Genomic DNA, 18,225 nt, shown 5'->3' with positions numbered 1-18,225 from the left:
ACACACCTACCTCATTCACATAGCAATACCTAATGACAAAAATGTTATAAAAAAGAGAGAGAAATATACACCACTGGCCATGGAAGTCAAAGAATTACTGCAACAGGAAAAGGTCACAATTATTCCATCACATTAAAAAACTATACAGAAAACCTTGTCAGGAAATTCCTGAATCTGTAAAAGACAGCATGACTTGGCAAAGCCCATCATGTCCATCTAGAAAAAAACCCACGAGCAAGAAAGTGATATAATAATAATCATTTTTCCTTCTTCATAGGACTTTCTTTCTAGTTCATTTAATATTATAGGTCCATGTATCTTCATCTGAGCTCAATGAAGACTCAAAGGTTTTCCTTAACATGGAAAAGTTATGGTTATCATTTGTAGCCCTATCCTATGAATGTTTACCCAGAATTAAGTCCCACTGTGATCAATGGAGCTTGCTTATAAGACAAGAATGCATGGGCTCACCATCAGCAGGTAAAGGATAAGGATAATTTCATAAGGATAATTTCTAACAGACTTTCTATGAAATATTTGATAAGTGTTACAGATATAGTAAGTGTTCTCAAGATACTCTTCCAAGTTTTTTGTTTTGTTTTTTGGTGTGGTTAAATTATATGGCTTACTGTGTGTGTATATAGCCAGTTTGATGAAAAGTGCCATAATGTATAATTTATTGTAAATCTGAGGCTTATTGTATTGTTGAGGTTCTTAAGAGATGTAGCGAAGAGCAAGGGAGACTTCACAGGGCTTGTGGAATCACCAGGGCCGCAGGAGAGGGAGGCATGTAGACAGCAGAGAGAGAATAATAATAAAAAAGGCAGGGTTTCCCTCCTGCAACACAAGCTCTCTTGTTAGCTAACCAAAGACAGCCTGGCTTTGATCATCCTCCTGCAAGTTCTTCTCTGCTGTTCCTGGCGAGTGCTTGTATGACTGAAGAGAGAGAGGGGGTGGGGAGGGAGGGAGGAGGAAGAGGAAGAAGAAGAAGAGCCTTTTTTGCAATATAGCATTTTTTATTGTAGCAGTAGTCTTATGACTTTGCATCTAGCCTTTTAGGATAGTAGCAGAATAGATATGAGCAGTGATCTGGCCTGAAAAAAAAAAGTTTTTTGTGCAAACAAACATCACATTTACATACATTATCCATGACTGAAACCCAGCTCAGAGATAGTAACATGCCAATTTATTGGAGGAATAGCCCCACAAGAAACGGTTATGATAAACTTTTCACACCACCACTAAATATTCAGGGGCTCAAAATAAGGAAGCACTCTGTAAAAAGTCTTGGCATATCCTGAATGTGAACAGTAAAGTAGGGACATCTGCTATGAACATCTATTGTGAAAAGGTTCTTTCCTTTCTCCATCAAATCAAAGGTTTTGGTGGTAGACAGAGGTTGTTACCTCTTGCAAAACTGCCATATATTAAACCATTGAAGAAAACACAACAGTTCCTTGTGTAAAATTCAAATCAACATTTTGGAGGTGGGGCAGGGGTCAGTCCTGGAAAAAGGTGAACAGGAGCAGTTTAAAGGAGGTGGTGGACAGAAAGGTTTTTCAAATAAAGAACACACACTTTTTAATTTTAAATTTCATGTCCAGGCTAACCTATTTTTATTTAATGCGAATTACAGTACCAGTTAACTATTTCCGAACCAACTCACACAGAACAAAATGTATTTACAAAGGAGAAGGGAGTAGATAAAATAATAAAACATTAAGCATACTTTCCACAAAAAGTTTATATTTAAAATGAAAAAGTAATCAGTCACAGAGGCATTCAAGTAGTAATAATGTTATACATATTTTGTTTCTTCTTTGAATCAAGACAGCTTTGCATGTGTATGCAATAGTTTGTATACAACCCACAGTCCATTATATATATATTTTAGATGGCTGCTTTTAAGATGGATGTGACCACGCTAATTTGTGCACAAGCCCGAGTGATCTATTAACAACATAGTAACAAACGCAAATTTTACAGGCAAGCATATTATTTATATATATAAATTGTTATTTATATATATAAATTTTTCTTCCAGAAAACCAAGAACATACAACACAAGGAAGGAAGATACATATCTCAAGCTAACCCTACAGGTACGAATTTTAATATGCCTTTTCATTTTGCTTTTATTGCCTTGTCGCAAAATGAAGCAGGACATTAGCTCCTGTAGAAATAGTGGGGATTCTAAAGCTCTCTGATGCACATATCTGAAAAATGTAGGTCTTGGGCTAGATACTAAACTGTGCTTTTGACCTCTAATAGCTGAGATTCTAATGGAGAAATGTTCATTAATAACAGTACTTAAGAAGCATTACTTACCTGGGGACATTTCAAATTAACACTAGTTACAGACATTCATCATTATCTGGGATATTAATAAAATGAAGGCTGTTGAAGCAGCAGCTAGATGACTTTAGAACATTCTATGTTGAAAAAAAATCATTTTTCTTTTGTTTAAATAAAAATACTTCAAAATTAAGATAACTAGTGTGTTGATTGGCTTTCAGTCAGAGACATAAAGAATATCATTAATGCCATCTTAGGGCAACACAGACAAAAGAGAGATGGGGTGCTTCATTTAAAAACAAACCATCCCCAATAATAATAATAATAATAATAATAATAATAATAATAAAAATACTGAATCAGAAACAAAATGCTATCACTGACCTTTGTGTCACCAGAAAAAAATGCAGCCTCTGCCTTACTGAAATGATGGTTACAAAAAAATTGAAAAGGAAAACAGCAACCTTCGGTTTGATAAAAAGTTCTGCATTTTGCCATCAAAGAAAATGTCATGTGAACTATAACAAGGTCAAACATACAAGTGCATAAACTTTCAAAAGCAAGGCCTTTGGCTGGGCACAAGAAATTAAGGTCAATTTTAAAATGACACTCGTAAGAAAGTAAACCTTGGTGTTGGGTGGGACTGGGAAGGCAGGTAATAATTTACAGCTACAGACTCTTCATATCACAAATTAATATCTGACCAAAAAGTCTGCAAGATTTCTAGATATGTAAAACACAGGAAGTGTGTGTGTGTGTGTGTGTGTGTGTGTGTGTGTGTGTGATCCCAATTAATCTCTCTCCCCACCTTCTTCTTTACAAAGCCCAATTCTTCATCGAGAGGCACAAAGAGCGTCTAGGAGCTTTTGTCTCCAAGATCTCTTGACAAATGTGCTAGGAAAAGACGAGCCAAATGTAAACCTGCCACTTAGATGCCGAGATGGAAACATAAAATGAAACCGGTCACTGATAGCGTGGAGAACGGAGAGAAACACTTAAACATCTACAACAAAGCCATGTTTGAAACTAAAAGTTATGGATGCATTTTCTTTTAATTATGCTACTGACCATGAAATCATTGAAAGAAGGGAAACAAAGGATTAGGATGTGTGAGACACCTGTTACAAAAAAAAAGAATAAAATAAAGTCAAAGTATCATGGAACCAAAGGCACTCCAAACTATATAGATATACTATACATCGCTAGAGTTATTGTTACAATAATACAGGCCGGTTATCTACTGTACAGAGTTAGAACTATATGGCTTTTAAAAGCTCGTCTACATTTCGTCTGATTATTAAAAAAAAAAACCTGCCCTGAATGGTAACTTTTGCTCATTAACAGCAGTTCCTGTGTCCACATATTTATATACAAAGAACAAAACTCAAAATTTAATAACTAATGTACAAACCTGAATTTGGTGAGGAGCTTTTGTCAGTTTATTTACAAAGTTGATACTGAAATACCTGAATCTAAAGTTGTATAAAATTTGTTTGCAGTCCCACCGTGATCCTTGACAAAATAAAAGCATTAGGGTCCTGTTTTACACACACTCACAAACACGTGGGTTGTTTTGTTTTTTTAAAAAAAGAATTAAAGCTTTTAATTCTTCTTCCCTGCTAGCTTTAAACTAATAAAAAGTAATGTAAATCCTAGAACCATCTGAGCTCAAACTGTTATCATGACTGCAAAACTGACTCATCTCTCTGTCAAGACCCTGCTCATTCAAGTACCTCCTGAGCTCTGATGGACATTTCCTCCTATGGTCATAAGATCGCATTTATTACAGGTTTTTTTTTTTTTTAGTAAAATGGAGTATTTGGGGAAAAAATGGCTTCCATAATCATGGCTCTTGAAACTATTTTAATAACAGTGTACCTGGGCCATTAGCATTTTAGGCAGGCGACAACTCCCTCCCTGACAAGCGCCTTTTATCAGAAAGAACTTAAATAGGGCTTTACTTGCCTCCTCTCAATGCCTTCACATTTAAGGAAGCCAATAGGAGGCGGTCCTAAGTCCAGTACCATCAAGGGACAGGATTTGCATACTGCTGGTTTTTCTTGGGCCAAATCATGTTCCAAAGATTCACCAATGAAATAAACTCCCACAGCCACCAAGTTGACTAAGGTTCATTTGAATGAATGTAAGGCTGGGTGGGCATATCTGTCAAGCCAGTAACAAGTGTTTGGCCGGATCTACACTATTGCTTTAAAACGCTTTATAACAGTTTTATAGCGCTTTAAAGCAGTTAAAGCGCTTTATAACTGTTATAAAGCGCTTTAAAGCAGTAGTGTAGATCCGGCTTTTGTCTCTGCAGCAGGGGCAGCAGCAGCGTGAGCAGCAGGCCTTCTTATAACGTTACTAGACCCTTCCAAGGAGTATTGCTTTCCCTTCAAAAATAGAGAGACTTTTTGCCACTACAAAATAACTCAGAACAGACATTAGAAACAGGCATTTCTACATCAGTCAGACCAATTATAGATTAAAAACAAAAATAAAAAGCAGCACTGCATCTATGTATATATTTATAATATATATATATATATGTGTGTGTGTGTGTGTGTGTGTGTGTGTGTGTGTACACACCCACCCACACCCACCCACACACCCCTTTTTGTAAGTCAGCAGGAGCAAGTAAACTAATTTGTCTACTTATTTCAATTGTGACAATAAATACAAATTGGAAATTCTGGATTTGGATTTAAAATTACTTGTAAAATAATATGCCATTTTGAACACTCTAATTGAAATAAAAATGTTCATATTTTAACACCTGGCATTCTTTTCCTGTTTGCTAATTCAAGGAAGAAACCAACAGAATGAAAAGAAAAAAACTAAGATGGACAGGGTGCAGAAATGCACAGTTTTCTGCATCTGGAAGGGAATGTATGCCTCCGCCTTTCTATTGAAGAGTGGAAGTGACTGGCCATAGTCTCTTGTGCTTTACAGATCATTTAGTGTCCAACTCCACCACTTTAAGGCTAGGTGAGTGAGTATCTTTCATTCAAGCCAATAGCCTGTATGTATATATTTACCATACATACCTGCAGAATTCTCCAATTCTAGAATGGATTTAAGATTAAGATCTGATCCTTACAGTTCCAAGCTTCATGCACACAGTAATTCCCCCTCCCCCACAGTTCCCTTTGGCAATTCAACATATTTTAGCACATCACCCTGTCTTTCTTCCCAAACCCCATTAAATAATGGTCTCCAGCATATTATATTTCAAGGTGAGCATCTCCTGCTAAGCTCCTGACCAAATTCATGTTGTGCACTACACCAAAAGTTGAAACTTCACTTAACAATACAAGGCTTAAAAAAGGGAGCTTCAGCAGAATGAGGGTTTTCCTTCTTTTTGTTGTGGGAAGAGCATGAGACAAGATTCCTGATTCTGAAGTATACAACAGCAATTGTTTGAAATTAGAAGATTGTCATGGAAAGAGACATTGGTGTGTTCATTTCTCCACTTCCCTTATTCCCACCCCTATTCCCTGCCCCAAAGAGTCTGCACAGTGAGAATACAATGAAACTGGTTTGTATGTATATTTTACAAGGTTAAATAAGAACAACAATAATTAAAAAAAAGTAACACTATAATGAACAAGGCTTTTTTCTTTCTGTTTTTACATTTTCTTTCCAAATGTGACCAGTGTTGCTGAGCATGACTCAAAAATACTGGCGATTGTTCCTGTACAGGGTGCTGCTTGTGACCAGTTCAGGTGGAGTTGGAGGCTGATGCTGAAGCTAGGTTATTGGTCTGAACTCGATCTCCTGCATTAGCATCTAGAAACATCACAGAAGGAAAAGAAGACACAGGTTACATACACAGTTGTTTTTGTCAGGCTCCTGTTATGTCCCGTGACCCAGCTAGAGGCTAAGGGAGTCAGGGAGGAGCATGAATGCCAGCTAGAAATTGGGTACCTGTGGGAAGGAAATTTTTAACAAAGGAAATTTTAAAGGTACAATTACAAACAATTCCAACTAGGAAAAAAGATAGAAGACAACAGAAGAAACCAATGTGGCTCCACAAAAAGCTTAGAGATGACCTGAAAACAAAAAGAATACATGTAGAAAGTGGAAGGAAGACCAGGCCAAAAAAGAAGAGTACAGACAGGTAGCACAGAAGTGCTGAAATGGCGTCAGGAAGGCTAAAGCTGAGAATGAGCTGAGATTAGCGAGGGATGCTAAAAGCAATAAAAAGGCTTTCTTCAGATATGTGAATAGCAAAAGATAGAGGAAAGAAATGGTGGTTAAACTGCTTAATGAGGATAGCAAATAGATAACAGATGACAAAGAAAAGGCTGAAGTGCTCAATTCCTACTTTGGCTAAGTCTTCTCCAAAAAGAATGACACACACACACACACACACACACACACACACACGGAAAAAGTGAAGTACAAGCTGAAGGGGCAGGATTGCAGTTTAAGATTGATAAAGAAATGGTCAAGGAAAGTCAGGTTGCTTACCTGTAACTGAAGTTCTTCGAGTGGTCATCTGTGCATTCACACTGATGGGCTCTGTGCCTGCGCAGAGCTTCATCCGGGAAACTTCTATAGCCTAGAGTTTTGGCGGGAACTCAGTCCGTACTGTGCATGTCCCAAGGGTTCCCGCCTGAGTCCCTCAGTTCCTAAGTGACTGACATTGTGGCCAACCCAGTACTGAAAGGAATTAAAATGTTTGCAGTATGCAGACACACGTACATAACACCATAGTGGGGAAGGAGGGCGGGTTGTGTGAATGCACAGATGACCACTCAAAGAACTTCAGTTACAGGTAAGCAACCTGACTTTCTTCTTCGTGGTCACTGATGGGCGAGTAGCAAGCTATCCTACCTTAGAGGTGGGATGGTGTTGTTAACGTAGAATCTCTGAAAGTACAGCTCGACCAAAAGTGCAGTCCTGTCTGGCACGCACGTCGAGATGATAATGTTTTATAAACGTAGAGGGTTTCGCCCATGTTGCTGCTCTACAGAGCGCTGACAGTGAAACGCCTTTTCCAAAGGCAACCGACGTAGCAACCGCTCTCGTTGAATGTGCTTTAACTTGTGAAGGAATAGGCAACTTTTCAATTTCGTAAGCTAGCCTAATGGTTTGCACAACCCAAGTCGCTAGTCTTTGAGCAGAGATGGCTGATCCCTTAGACTTGCCCCCATATGATATAAATAGTTGGGGCGTAAGCCTAATCGATTCAGTTCTGGCTTTGTAAAAAGCCAGAGCCCTGCGAACGTCTAAGAAATGCAGAGTACGTTCTAGTGGTGTTGACACTGTAGGAAAAAAGGACGGAAGGATAATGTCCTGCCCTAAATGAAAGTCTGAAACCACTTTAGGGAGGAAAGTGACATCAGGATGCAAAATTGCCTTGTCTTTATGGAATGCCAAATATGGGGGATCTATCCTGAGAGCTGTCAACTCTCCAGCTCTTCTCGCTGATGTAATCGCGACTAAGAAGGCTAGTTTAAGCGTCAAAAGTCTTAGATCAATAGTCGCTAGAGGCTCAAATGGAGCTTTAGTGAGCGCATGTAAGACTACTGATAAACTCCAGGCAGGGACTATAGAACGGGTCAATGCAGATGTATTCCTCAGACCTTTTAAGAAACTTCTCACAAGTGGATGTGAGGATATCGGGTATGAATTGTTGTGGCCTTGATATGCTGCAATTGACGCTAAACAGACCTTTAGAGATGCTGGTTTAAGACCCGACTGGTGTAAAGAGTAGAGAAACTGTAAGACTTCAGGTACTGATGCCAATAAAGGGTTGAACTTGGTAGTTTGTGCAAAGACTATAAATCTTTTCCATTTCAATGCATAGGACCGGCGCGTAGCTGGTTTCCTGGATTCGAGTATAATATGTTGTATTGGCTCTGGTAAGGATTGAGGATCTAAGGTATGATCCTCCAAGCTGTTAGTCGTAGTGTCTTGATGTTGGGATGTTTGTCAGCAGGTCTGGTAGTTGGGGGAGTTTGCAAAACAGGTTGTTGGAGAGGAGAAGTAGCTTGGTGAACCATGGTTGGCGCGGCCACCAAGGGGATATCAGGATGCAGTCCATGTTGTCTTCCTCTATTTTCGACAATACCTTGGTTATCAGTGGGAATGGGGGAAAGAGATAAAAGAATGTCCCGTTCCATGATAGACTGAAGGCGTCGCCGATTGAACCCGGGCTGTTGCCTGCTCAGCTGCAAAAGTGAGGGCATGCCGTGTTGAGTTGTGTAGCGAACAGATCTACCATTGGTGATCCTCATTGAGTAAATAGGCGGGTGATGACCTGATGATGCAGTTTCCACTCGTGTATGTTTCACATAGTGCGGCTCAGTAGGTCGGCAATAGTATTGTCTTGGCCAGCCACGTGTATCGCTATCAGATGTACATGGTGCAAAATGCACCATTTCCATATCGTCTTGGTGAGGTGGAGGAGGCGGCTAGAACGTGTTCCTCCCCGTTTGTTCAGATAAAACACTGCTGTGGTATTGTCCGATGCCACTGTGATGTGTCGATGCCGAAGGGTAGTAGCGAATGATTTTAGTGCTTTCTCTGTCGCGAGAAGTTTCAAGTAATTGATGTGGTTGGCAGCTTCGGCTTTCGACCAAAGTGCTTGTATTCTGAGTGGGCCGCAGTGTGCTCCCCAGCCGGAGAGTGAGGCATCTGTTGACATAGTCCTGGTTGAAGGTGGTTTGCGGAATGGAACCCCCTTGGTGAGGTTGTATGTGTTTTCCCACCTTAATAGGGAGGTTTTGACCTTCTCGGGTATTTGAAGTGTGGTGTGTCGGTTGTCGGATTGAGCGTCGAAGGTCCGTATGAACCAGTTTTGGAGGTCTCTCATGTAAAGTCTTGCACAGAAGACCGCAGCTGTGATCGCTGCCATATAACCCAATAGTCTTTGAACGGTATGAGCAGAGACTGAGATGCGATTTCGCAATTTTCTGGCCAGGGAGGATAATACAAGTGCTCTTTGAAGGGGAAGAAATACTCTGCTTTGTATGGAATTTATGTCTATTCCTATGAACCTGATGATGTGGGCAGGCTGCAGTACTGATTTTTCTGTGTTTACGCACAGACCGAGATTGTACAATGTCTCTAGAGCAACAGAAAGATGGTCCTGGAGTTGTTGGTAGGATTTTGCTACTAGAAGCCAGTCGTTGATGTACGGGTACACTTGTATGCCTAGAGTCCTCAGATGAGCGCATACAATGGCCATACATTTTGTGAAAACCCGTGGAGCAGTAGCTAGGCCGAATGGAAGTACCGCGAATTGGTAAAACTGGTTCCCGATCGCAAAGCGGAGATATTGTTGACTTTTCTTGTATGGAGATGTGAAAATAGGTGTCCTTGAGATCTATCGTGGCGAACCAAACGCCTTGTATCAGAAGGGGGGTGATAGCTGCAAGGGTTACCATCCTGAATTTTTGCGTTGTTCTAAACTGGTTCAGATCCCTGAGATCTAAAATGGGCCTGAGGCCTCCATCCTTTTTGGGGACTGTGAAGTACCGGGAGTAAAATCCGCTGAGTATTTTGTGCTGGTGTAGCGGATGAATGGCCCCTTTTTGTAACAGGGAGTCTACCTCGTCTTTGAGTACAGCAGACGGGGTTGTTAATTTCAGTCCGGAAAAGGGCGGGAAGCTGTCGAACTCTATTGCATAACCACTCTCGATTATGCTGAGTACCCATTTGTCTGTTGTGATGCTTTCCCATGCATGTAAAAAATTTGATAGATGGCCGTCGAAGAAGATGGTGGTTGCATTGTGTAAACGATGATGGTAGTCAAAGGCGCTTTTTTGGGGGGGGGATCCTGGCATTTACGGTAAGTTTGGAACTTCCCTGAGCCATATTGGATGCGTTTAGCCTGAGGTGGTTGTTGTTGATACTGCTGTCGGTACCAGCATCTTTGTCTAAAAGGTGCGGCCCAGACTTTCTGGTTGAACCGCGGGCTCAATTGAAGAAGCGGACGGAGGCAGGTAAGGCCCCCCTCCCCTTTGGTCCCTTACCGGGCTCTGCCGCCATCGCTGCATGGGCGGCGACAGCAGCAGGGCCCGGTAACCCCCCCCGCCCTCCTCTACCGGCCTTACCTGGCACCACTCCCCTCCAGTGCGGGGCTCCGATTCGGAGCCGGAGCTCCGTGGCGAAGAGGAGCGGAGTATGGGCGGAGCGGCGCGGAGCGGAGTGGGCCCACGGGGCAGAGCGGGGGGTCCGTGCACTCCCCTATTCAAAATCCAATTGGTGTGCCCTGCCATGCTGGCTGCAAACAGAGGCATTCGCTCTCTTTTCCCTCCCTCCCTCGGCAAGCCTGGGGCAGGGGCTTCCCATTTAGAGGGGATTCTAGGAGTTGAAGGACTTTTTTCTGTCTAAACATGCATAAAATTGTGCCTTTAACTTATCATGTCACACTAGCATGAATACAGGAATCAAATAGGATTTCCTTCTTCAGTGGAACACACTTACTTAGGAGTAAGCACCATTTTGTTATAGGAAAGGATAATGTATTTTAATTAAAATTTTAAAATAATTATCTGCCACCTGGTACAGAGTTTTCCTATGGAAAACCTGGCTGGGACAAAAGTAGAGGGGCACTAATTTTACTGTACTTATTGTCTTTAAGTATGGTTAAATATCCCACAGTTACCTTGCTATTCTATTTCTACAATTCATTTTCTCCTTTCTTTTCTTCACCCTCTCTTCATTTTCAGGCTGAATCCTATGCACATTTACCTCAGAGTAAGTTCTATTGATCTCAGTGGGGCTTACTTCTGAGTAGACATACTTAGGATTGTGTTGCAGCTTTGTTTTAATGGTGACACAAGATACATACATACCATGTTTACCAAAAGAACGCTTGAAAAAAGGGGGTTGGACACCCTGAAATAAGCAAGAGCAGATAGGAATTGTTTCAGCAAGCATTATGGAAAAAGGTGCTGCTGAATCTTCTTTAGCCAGGAAGGACCTGGGGAATTGCAATTCTCTCTCCCTCCCCCTTTTCTTTTCTCTCCCAATCCTGTTGTAGTCCAGATTTTTTTGGGGGTGGGAGCACACACACAGATACACAGCATCTCTCTCTCTCTCTCCAACCCCCCCTCTCTCTCCAACCCCCCCTGCCCCCAAGCCTCACAATAGCTGCCGGGCTGATTAGGACAGGAGGGCAGCAGCTCAGAGGGGAGATGGCCCCAATCTGCAACTTTGTTGTGATTGAACAGTTTAGATCAGACTTGTATTACAGGACTGATGCTGATTGATTCTTGCTACAGAGGAAGGCATTCTGGATATCCATTCTCAAATCATTAGGTCCTGAAGTTCTAAATGAATGGATTGATTTGTCAGCGTTTTTGTAAACCTGCTTTGATGAGTACTGTGCCTTTAAATTGTAAACAGCAGTTTTGTATACATACTGCTCCTAATTTATGCCTGCTGTGGCTTGTGACTGGCCATGGGAGTATCTGTACATTGGGAAGAGTGAGCTAGAAAATTTAAAATATTTCTTGGCTGTCTTTCAGGACAGAAGCCTGCCCAAGGCAGGTTATAGCAATAAAATATATAAAAACCTTTAAAATATTAAAAGTATTAAAACATAAACACTGTAAAATAGCTATAAAAACAAAAATAAAAGCCAACAAAATAACTGTACCAATAACAATTGCAATAAAAGCAACAACAGGGTAAATAATAGGTAAAATAATATATTTTCAAAGTTTCTTAAAAGCCTCTGATGAAGGAGCATGGCAGACCTCCAATGGCAACTTGTTCCAAAGGTATGGGGCCACTGCAGAGAAGGCCCTCTCATGTGTGATAACCCATGTACTACCTGCTCACATGGGTGGGCAAATGGGAAGGACCCTTTCGGATCTTAAAATGCAAGATGAAGGCACTCCTTCAAATAACTTGGTCACAAACACTAGCAGTGCAATCTGTTGAGAGTGTTTTTGGCAGGAAGAAGAAAAATGAGCATGCTTGATTAGGTTTAAGTTTCTACAGGAGCCTGTATTACTCGCTTTACTTTTTGCATTGTTATCAACCACTTTTTACATCAATATAATAAGTTTTCATGGTTTGAGTTTTGAACTGTAGGAATCTTCTTTTGGAATTGGATATTTTTTCCTGGTTTTCAAATTTCCAAATTTGAATGGAATGGAACCAGATGGAAAAAGCCCCATTGATGCTGGGGCTTGAGGAGCGTCTCCTCATCCCCCCACCTGCAAAGGCATTTGGTTTCTTTTTCCTAGGTGTAGAATTTGGCATTTATCCCTATTAAATTTCATTCTGTTGTTTTCAGCCCAGCGTTCCAGCCTATCAAGATCACGTTGAAGATTGCTTCTGTCTTCCAATTTTGTGTCATCTGCAAATTTGATAAGCATTCCCTGCACCTCCTGATCCAGGTCATTAATAAAAATGTTGAAGAGCACTGGGCCCAGGACTGAGCACTGAGGTACCCTGTTTGTTACCTCCTCCCAGTTTGAGAAGATACCATTGAATCATAGAATCACAGAATAGTAGAGTTGGAAGGGGCCTAGAAGGCCATGAAGTTCAACCCCCCTGCTCAGTGCAGGAATCCACCCTATAGCATACTTGACAGATGGTTGTCCAGCTGCCTCTTGAATGCTTCTAGTGTGAGAGAGTCCACAACCTCCCTAGATAACTGGTTCCATTGTCGTCCAATTCTGTAGCCAACTGGGGATCCACCTAATAGTTGTTCCATCTAGCTCACTTTGAACTGGTTTGCTGATCAGAATATCATGGGGCACTTTGTCAAAAGCTTTGCTGAAGTCAAGATATATTAGGTCTACAGCATTCCCACAGTCCACAACGGTGGTTACCCAATCAAAGAATGAGATCAGATTAGTCTGGCAAGATTTGTTTTTGACAAATCCATGCTGGCTAATCACTGCATTGTTTTCAAGGTGCTTACAGACTGACTTCTGAATAATCTGCTCCAAAATTTTCCCAGAGATGGATGTCAGATTCACTGGTCTGTAGTTCCCAGGTTCCTCCTTTTTGCCCTTTTTGAAGATAAGGACAACATTAGCCCTCCTCCAGTTGTCCGGAACTTTACCCGTCTTCCATGATTTTTGCAAAGATGATAGACAGTGGTTCTGAGAGTTCTTCTTCCAGCTCCTTCATTACTCTAGAATGCAGTTCATCGGGCCCTGGAGATTTGAACTCAAAGAAATTAGGTGTTTCTTGACCATTTGTCAAGAAATTAGGTGTTTCTTGACCATCAATCTCAAACGGCAATCCTGCCCCTTCAAAGTGTTTTCATCAGTTACTGATTACGTCATTTGCAGAGAGCAGTTGAATGATCCAAGAGATACACCAAGTAATTAATGCCTTGAAACCAAATAAATCACCAGGAATAGATAGGCTACCTGCTGACTTTTACAAGATGTTTGCTGATATGTTACTAGTCTCACTAAAGAAGTTGTTTGATGAGTGTATTAATACTTCAAAGATTCCTGACTCATGGAAGGAAGCAAGGATCATATTAAAACATAACAAAGATAAAAATCCATCACTGACTTCATCTTATTGTCCAATATCACTCTTAAATTAAGATTATAAAATCCTAGCATCTATTTATGCTAAAAGGCTAAATAGAACAGGTTGCTTACCTGTAACTGTGGTTCTTCGAGTGGTCATCTGTGCAGTCACACATATGGGCTCTGCGTGTGCGCAGAGTCTGCCTCGGAAAGAACTTCTATAGCTAAGAATCTTGGCGGGAACCCCTCCCCCGCTGCGATGTGCGCATGTCTGAGGGGTTCCCGCCCAAACCCTCAGTTCGAATGAGACCCCCTTGCGGCCTCAGTACCGAGGGATACTGTTTTCAACTTGTCTGTATGAGATCCTTCGTACTTCCACCTAGAGGGGTAGGTGGGTGGGTTGTGTGACTGCACAGATGACCACTTGAAGAACCACAGTTACAGGTAAGCAACCTGTTCTTCTTCATCGTGGTCTCTGTGCATCACACATATGGGCGATTAGCGAGCTAAACTTACCGGAGGTGGGTAGGTGATTCTTTTAGTTGCAGATGGATGATAGCACTGCCCTGCCGAAAGTGCAGTCCGCATGTGCTCTGATGTCCAACTTGTAATGTTTCACGAAGGTGGTTGGTCTTGCCCATGTCGCTGTTCTACAAATTTCTGGAATTGAAATTCCTCTTAGGAAAGCAGATGATGTCGCCATTGCTCTTGTTGAATGGCCTCTTACTGCTGTTGGAGGTTCCAATTTTGCCAATCTGTACGCTAGTTGAATTGTCTGTACTAGCCAGGACGATAGTCTCTGTGCTGATACTGGCATGCCCTTTTTGCTTTGGCCATAGCATACAAAAAGGCGGTTTTACTTGCGGAATTGTTCTGTCCTCTCTTTGTAGAAGGCTAGGGCGCGCCTTACGTCGAGCAGATGTAGGGTCTTTTCTAGTTGTGACTTTGGGGATGGAAAAAAAGTAGGTAACACTATGTCTTGGTTTAGGTGAAAAGTCGATACTACCTTTGGAAGGAAGTGAGTGTCTGGTTTAAGTACGACTTTGTCTCTGTGGAAGATGAGAAATGGTTCATCTATGCGTAGTGCGCATAATTCACTGGCTCTTCTGGCTGATGTGATAGCTACTAAGAAAACTACCTTCCATGTTAGTAGCTGTAGGTTAGTTGTAGCTAGTGGTTCGAATGTTTTTTGTGTTAATTGGTGTAGTACCACCGAGAGGCTCCACGACGGGCATGGAGCCCGGATGGGTGGGATAAGATTTTGCAGGCCTTTTAGGAATTGCTTTACCCTGGGGTGTGAGAAAAGGGTGTATCCTTCAATTTGATCATGGAATGCCGAAATGGCTGCTAAGTAGACCTTAATTGAACCAAACTGCAACCCTCCTTCCTTTAAATGTATTAAGAAGAATAGGTGATGCTGAATTGAGCAGCTTGATGGGTTGAATCCTCTTTTTTCTGCAAATTGAGTAAAGGAATGCCACTTTCTATTGTATGATGATCGAGTTGATGGTTTTCTGGATGCATCTAAGATGTCTTGAATCTTTCTTGTAGTATCGGCATCTACTGGGGAAATATCCTCCAAACTGTGAGGTGTAGCGATTCGATGTCTGGGTGCTGGATCTTGCCCTGGTTCTGGCTGAGTAGGTCTGATCTCACCGGGAGGTGGTAGAAATTGTGCTGAGACCTGTGTAGAAGCGTCGTGAACCAGTTTTGTCTGGGCCACCACAGTGCTAGTAGGATGCAATTTGTGTTGTCCTCTGCTATCTTGGCTAGGACTCTCGTGATTAATGGGAATGGGGGGAAAATGAAATATAGGTGGTAGGTCCAATTTTTCATGAAAGCGTCTCCCATTGACTTCCACCCTTTCCTCCCTCTGCTGCAGAATTTGTTGCAGACCTTGTTGCTCTGTGTGGCAAACAGATCGATGTCCGGTTGACCCCAGATAGCTATGATGTCTGCTAGGATTGTGGGGTGTATTTCCCATTCGTGTGCCGTGCTTGTCTGTCTGCTCAGCCGGTCCGCTAAGTCGTTGTCGTGACCTGGGATGTGTACCGCTGTTAGCGATATCTTGCGGCGTATACACCATTCCCATATTAACAGGGTTAGTTTTGTCAGTGGGAGTGATCTGGTTCCGCCTTGTTTGTTGATATAGTACATTACGGTTGTATTGTCGGATGTGACCTGTATGTGGTGACCTCGAAGGTTTGAGTCGAGTGCTCTCAATGTCTTTTGAACTGCTTTGAGTTCTAGAAGATTGATATGGGCTTTTCTCTCCCTTATTTTCTGTCCATATTCCCTGAACGTTTAAGGGTCCACAGTGTCCTCCCCATCCTGATTTGGACGCGTCTGTCATTATGATCTTTGTCGGTGTGGAGATCCCGAAAGGAATTCCCTTCGATAGGTTTTGTTGATGGGTCCACCACTTGAGAGATCTCTTGACTCCATGTGGCAGCTTTAGTTTGAGTGTCCTTGTGTCGTGCCACGGTTTTAGGATTCTTGTGAACCAGAGTTGAAGGCGTCTCATTTTTAGACGTGCGAATGGAATAATTAAGACTGTTGATGACATGAAACCTAACAGTCTTTGAACAGTGATAATGTTCTCTGCTTTTTCTCTTGGCAGGAAGACTCGTCCGGATGGGGAGTGGAGTAGTGCTCCTATGAAGAGGATCGATCTCGTTGGATTTAGATTGTATTTTTTCCTTGTTTATCTGGAGACCTAACTTGTGGAGCAGATGTGTCACTTGGTCTATGTCGTGGAGTAGACTTTCTCTTGAGTGGCCAACCAGCAACCAGTCGTCCAGGTATGGGTGTACGTGGATGCCTTGCTTTCTTAGATGCGCGCACACTACCGCCATGCATTTTGTAAAAACGCGTGGAGCGGATGAAAGTCCAAAAGGGAGGACTGTGAATTGAAATGCCTTTGTTCCAATTGCGAAACGAAGGAATTGCTGGCTGTGCTGGTGTATGTCGATGTGAAAATATGCATCTGTTAAGTCCACTGAGGCAAACCATGCATTCTTGGTTAGGAGAGGGAGGATTGAATTTAAAGATATCATTCTGAATTTCTTTCTTGTCAAGAATAAATTTATGTCTCGGAGGTCCAAAATAGGACGAAGCCCTCTGTCCTTTTTGGGGATGGTAAAATAGCGAGAGTAAAACCCTTGGTTTCTTTGTGCTTTTGGAACTGGTCTTATTGCCCCTTTTTGAAGCAAGGACTTGACTTCTGCTTTTAGGGTGAGGGAGGGGGGCGTTATCCTCACTACACCTGTTGGAGGCATGGAGGTGAACTGCAGGCGATAGTCCGTGGTTATTTCCTTCCATGCACGTTTGTTTGCAGTGAGTCTGCCTCCAAAAGGTGTGGTGGTAAGGTTCTGTTGATCTGCGCTGTTGGTTGGCCGCGAGTCAAAGGCGCCGCTTGTCGCCATCAAATCTTTTACGTTGATAGCGCGGTCTTGTCTGTCCTGTGAAGTGGCGTCTATTTGGCTGTGTGGGCTGTTGCTGCTGCTGCTGCTGTTGCTGTGATCTGAAGTTTTGTCTGTTTGGCTGGTATCTGTTTTGCTGGAAAGACTGTTGTCGGTAGCAATGTCTTGGTTTTGGTTGTTGTGGGAGCCCAATGCCCATCTTTCTTGCCGTGGTTTTGGCTTTTTGGACTGTGTCCATGGCGTCATCCGTGCTGGCGTTGAACAGACCTATGCCATCAAATGGAAGGTCCTCAATACGGGACCTCGACTCCTGTGATAGACCCGCTGATCGTAACCAAGCATGCCTCCTCAAGGCGATTGCTCCAACCATTGCCTTGGTGCCGCAGTCTGTTTGGTGTCGAGCTGTTTGTATCTGCTGGGTAGCTAATTTGGTGGCCTCAGTCTGAAATACATGTGCCAGCTCCTTGTATTCATTTGGTAAATGGTCGCATAGTTTGCCCATTTTTTCCCAGAGGAAAAGCTGGTAGCGACTCATTGTCGCTTGGTAGTTTGAAATTTTTAAACTAAGCGCTGCCGATGAATAGGCTCTGCGTCCCATTTGATCAAACTTGCGCCCTTCCCTGTCTACAGGTGCTGCGTGTACTCTTCGTGTGTGACTCTGGGTCGCCTCAACAATAATAGAATTTGGAGGTGGATGGGTGAATAGAAATTCCACATCCTTTTCTAGGACTCTGTACATGTTGTTTAGGCGTTTTGAAATTGGTGCCATCGATGCTGGATTTTTCCATGATTGTTGGACTGTTTGAAGGAGAGTTGGTGCGAAAGGAATTGACACTGGAGCTGTGTACTTGGTGTGGATGACATCAAACACCGGGTCCGTCAGTCTTTGGGCTTGCTGGTGTGTTTCCATGCCCAGGGATTGAGCCATCCTCTGCATGTGGTCTGCGAAATGGCCCAGGTCTTCTGATGGCAAGATTGGTTTATTGGGTCCTTGAGTTGTGCCCTGTGAGGCTGTCGATGGTGTTCTCGATGTGCAAGACGTGGTGTCT

General features: G+C 42.4%; 1 protein-coding gene across 3 annotated transcripts in view; it reads right to left on the bottom strand.

Annotated features, from left to right (window-relative positions):
- Positions 1-977: 977 nt before the first annotated feature.
- Positions 978-18,225, bottom strand: part of GSK3B (glycogen synthase kinase 3 beta) — a 293,379-nt gene continuing 276,131 nt past the window's right edge. Inside the window, exon 11 of one of the 3 annotated variants that reach the window (XM_063128873.1) lies at positions 978-6,081. In XM_063128873.1, the coding sequence (XP_062984943.1) occupies positions 6,014-6,081 (68 nt within the window). In that variant the 3' untranslated portion in view covers positions 978-6,013. The remainder of the gene's footprint in view (positions 6,082-18,225) is intronic. The other 2 variants (XM_063128871.1, XM_063128872.1) reach the window with 2 other exon arrangements.

The sequence above is a fragment of the Elgaria multicarinata genome, chromosome 6, assembly GCF_023053635.1.
Source record: "Elgaria multicarinata webbii isolate HBS135686 ecotype San Diego chromosome 6, rElgMul1.1.pri, whole genome shotgun sequence".
In the NCBI taxonomy this organism is placed as follows: domain Eukaryota; kingdom Metazoa; phylum Chordata; class Lepidosauria; order Squamata; family Anguidae; genus Elgaria; species Elgaria multicarinata.
The sequence above is the reverse complement of the archived record's forward strand: the minus strand, read 5'-3'. Positions and strand labels throughout refer to the sequence as shown.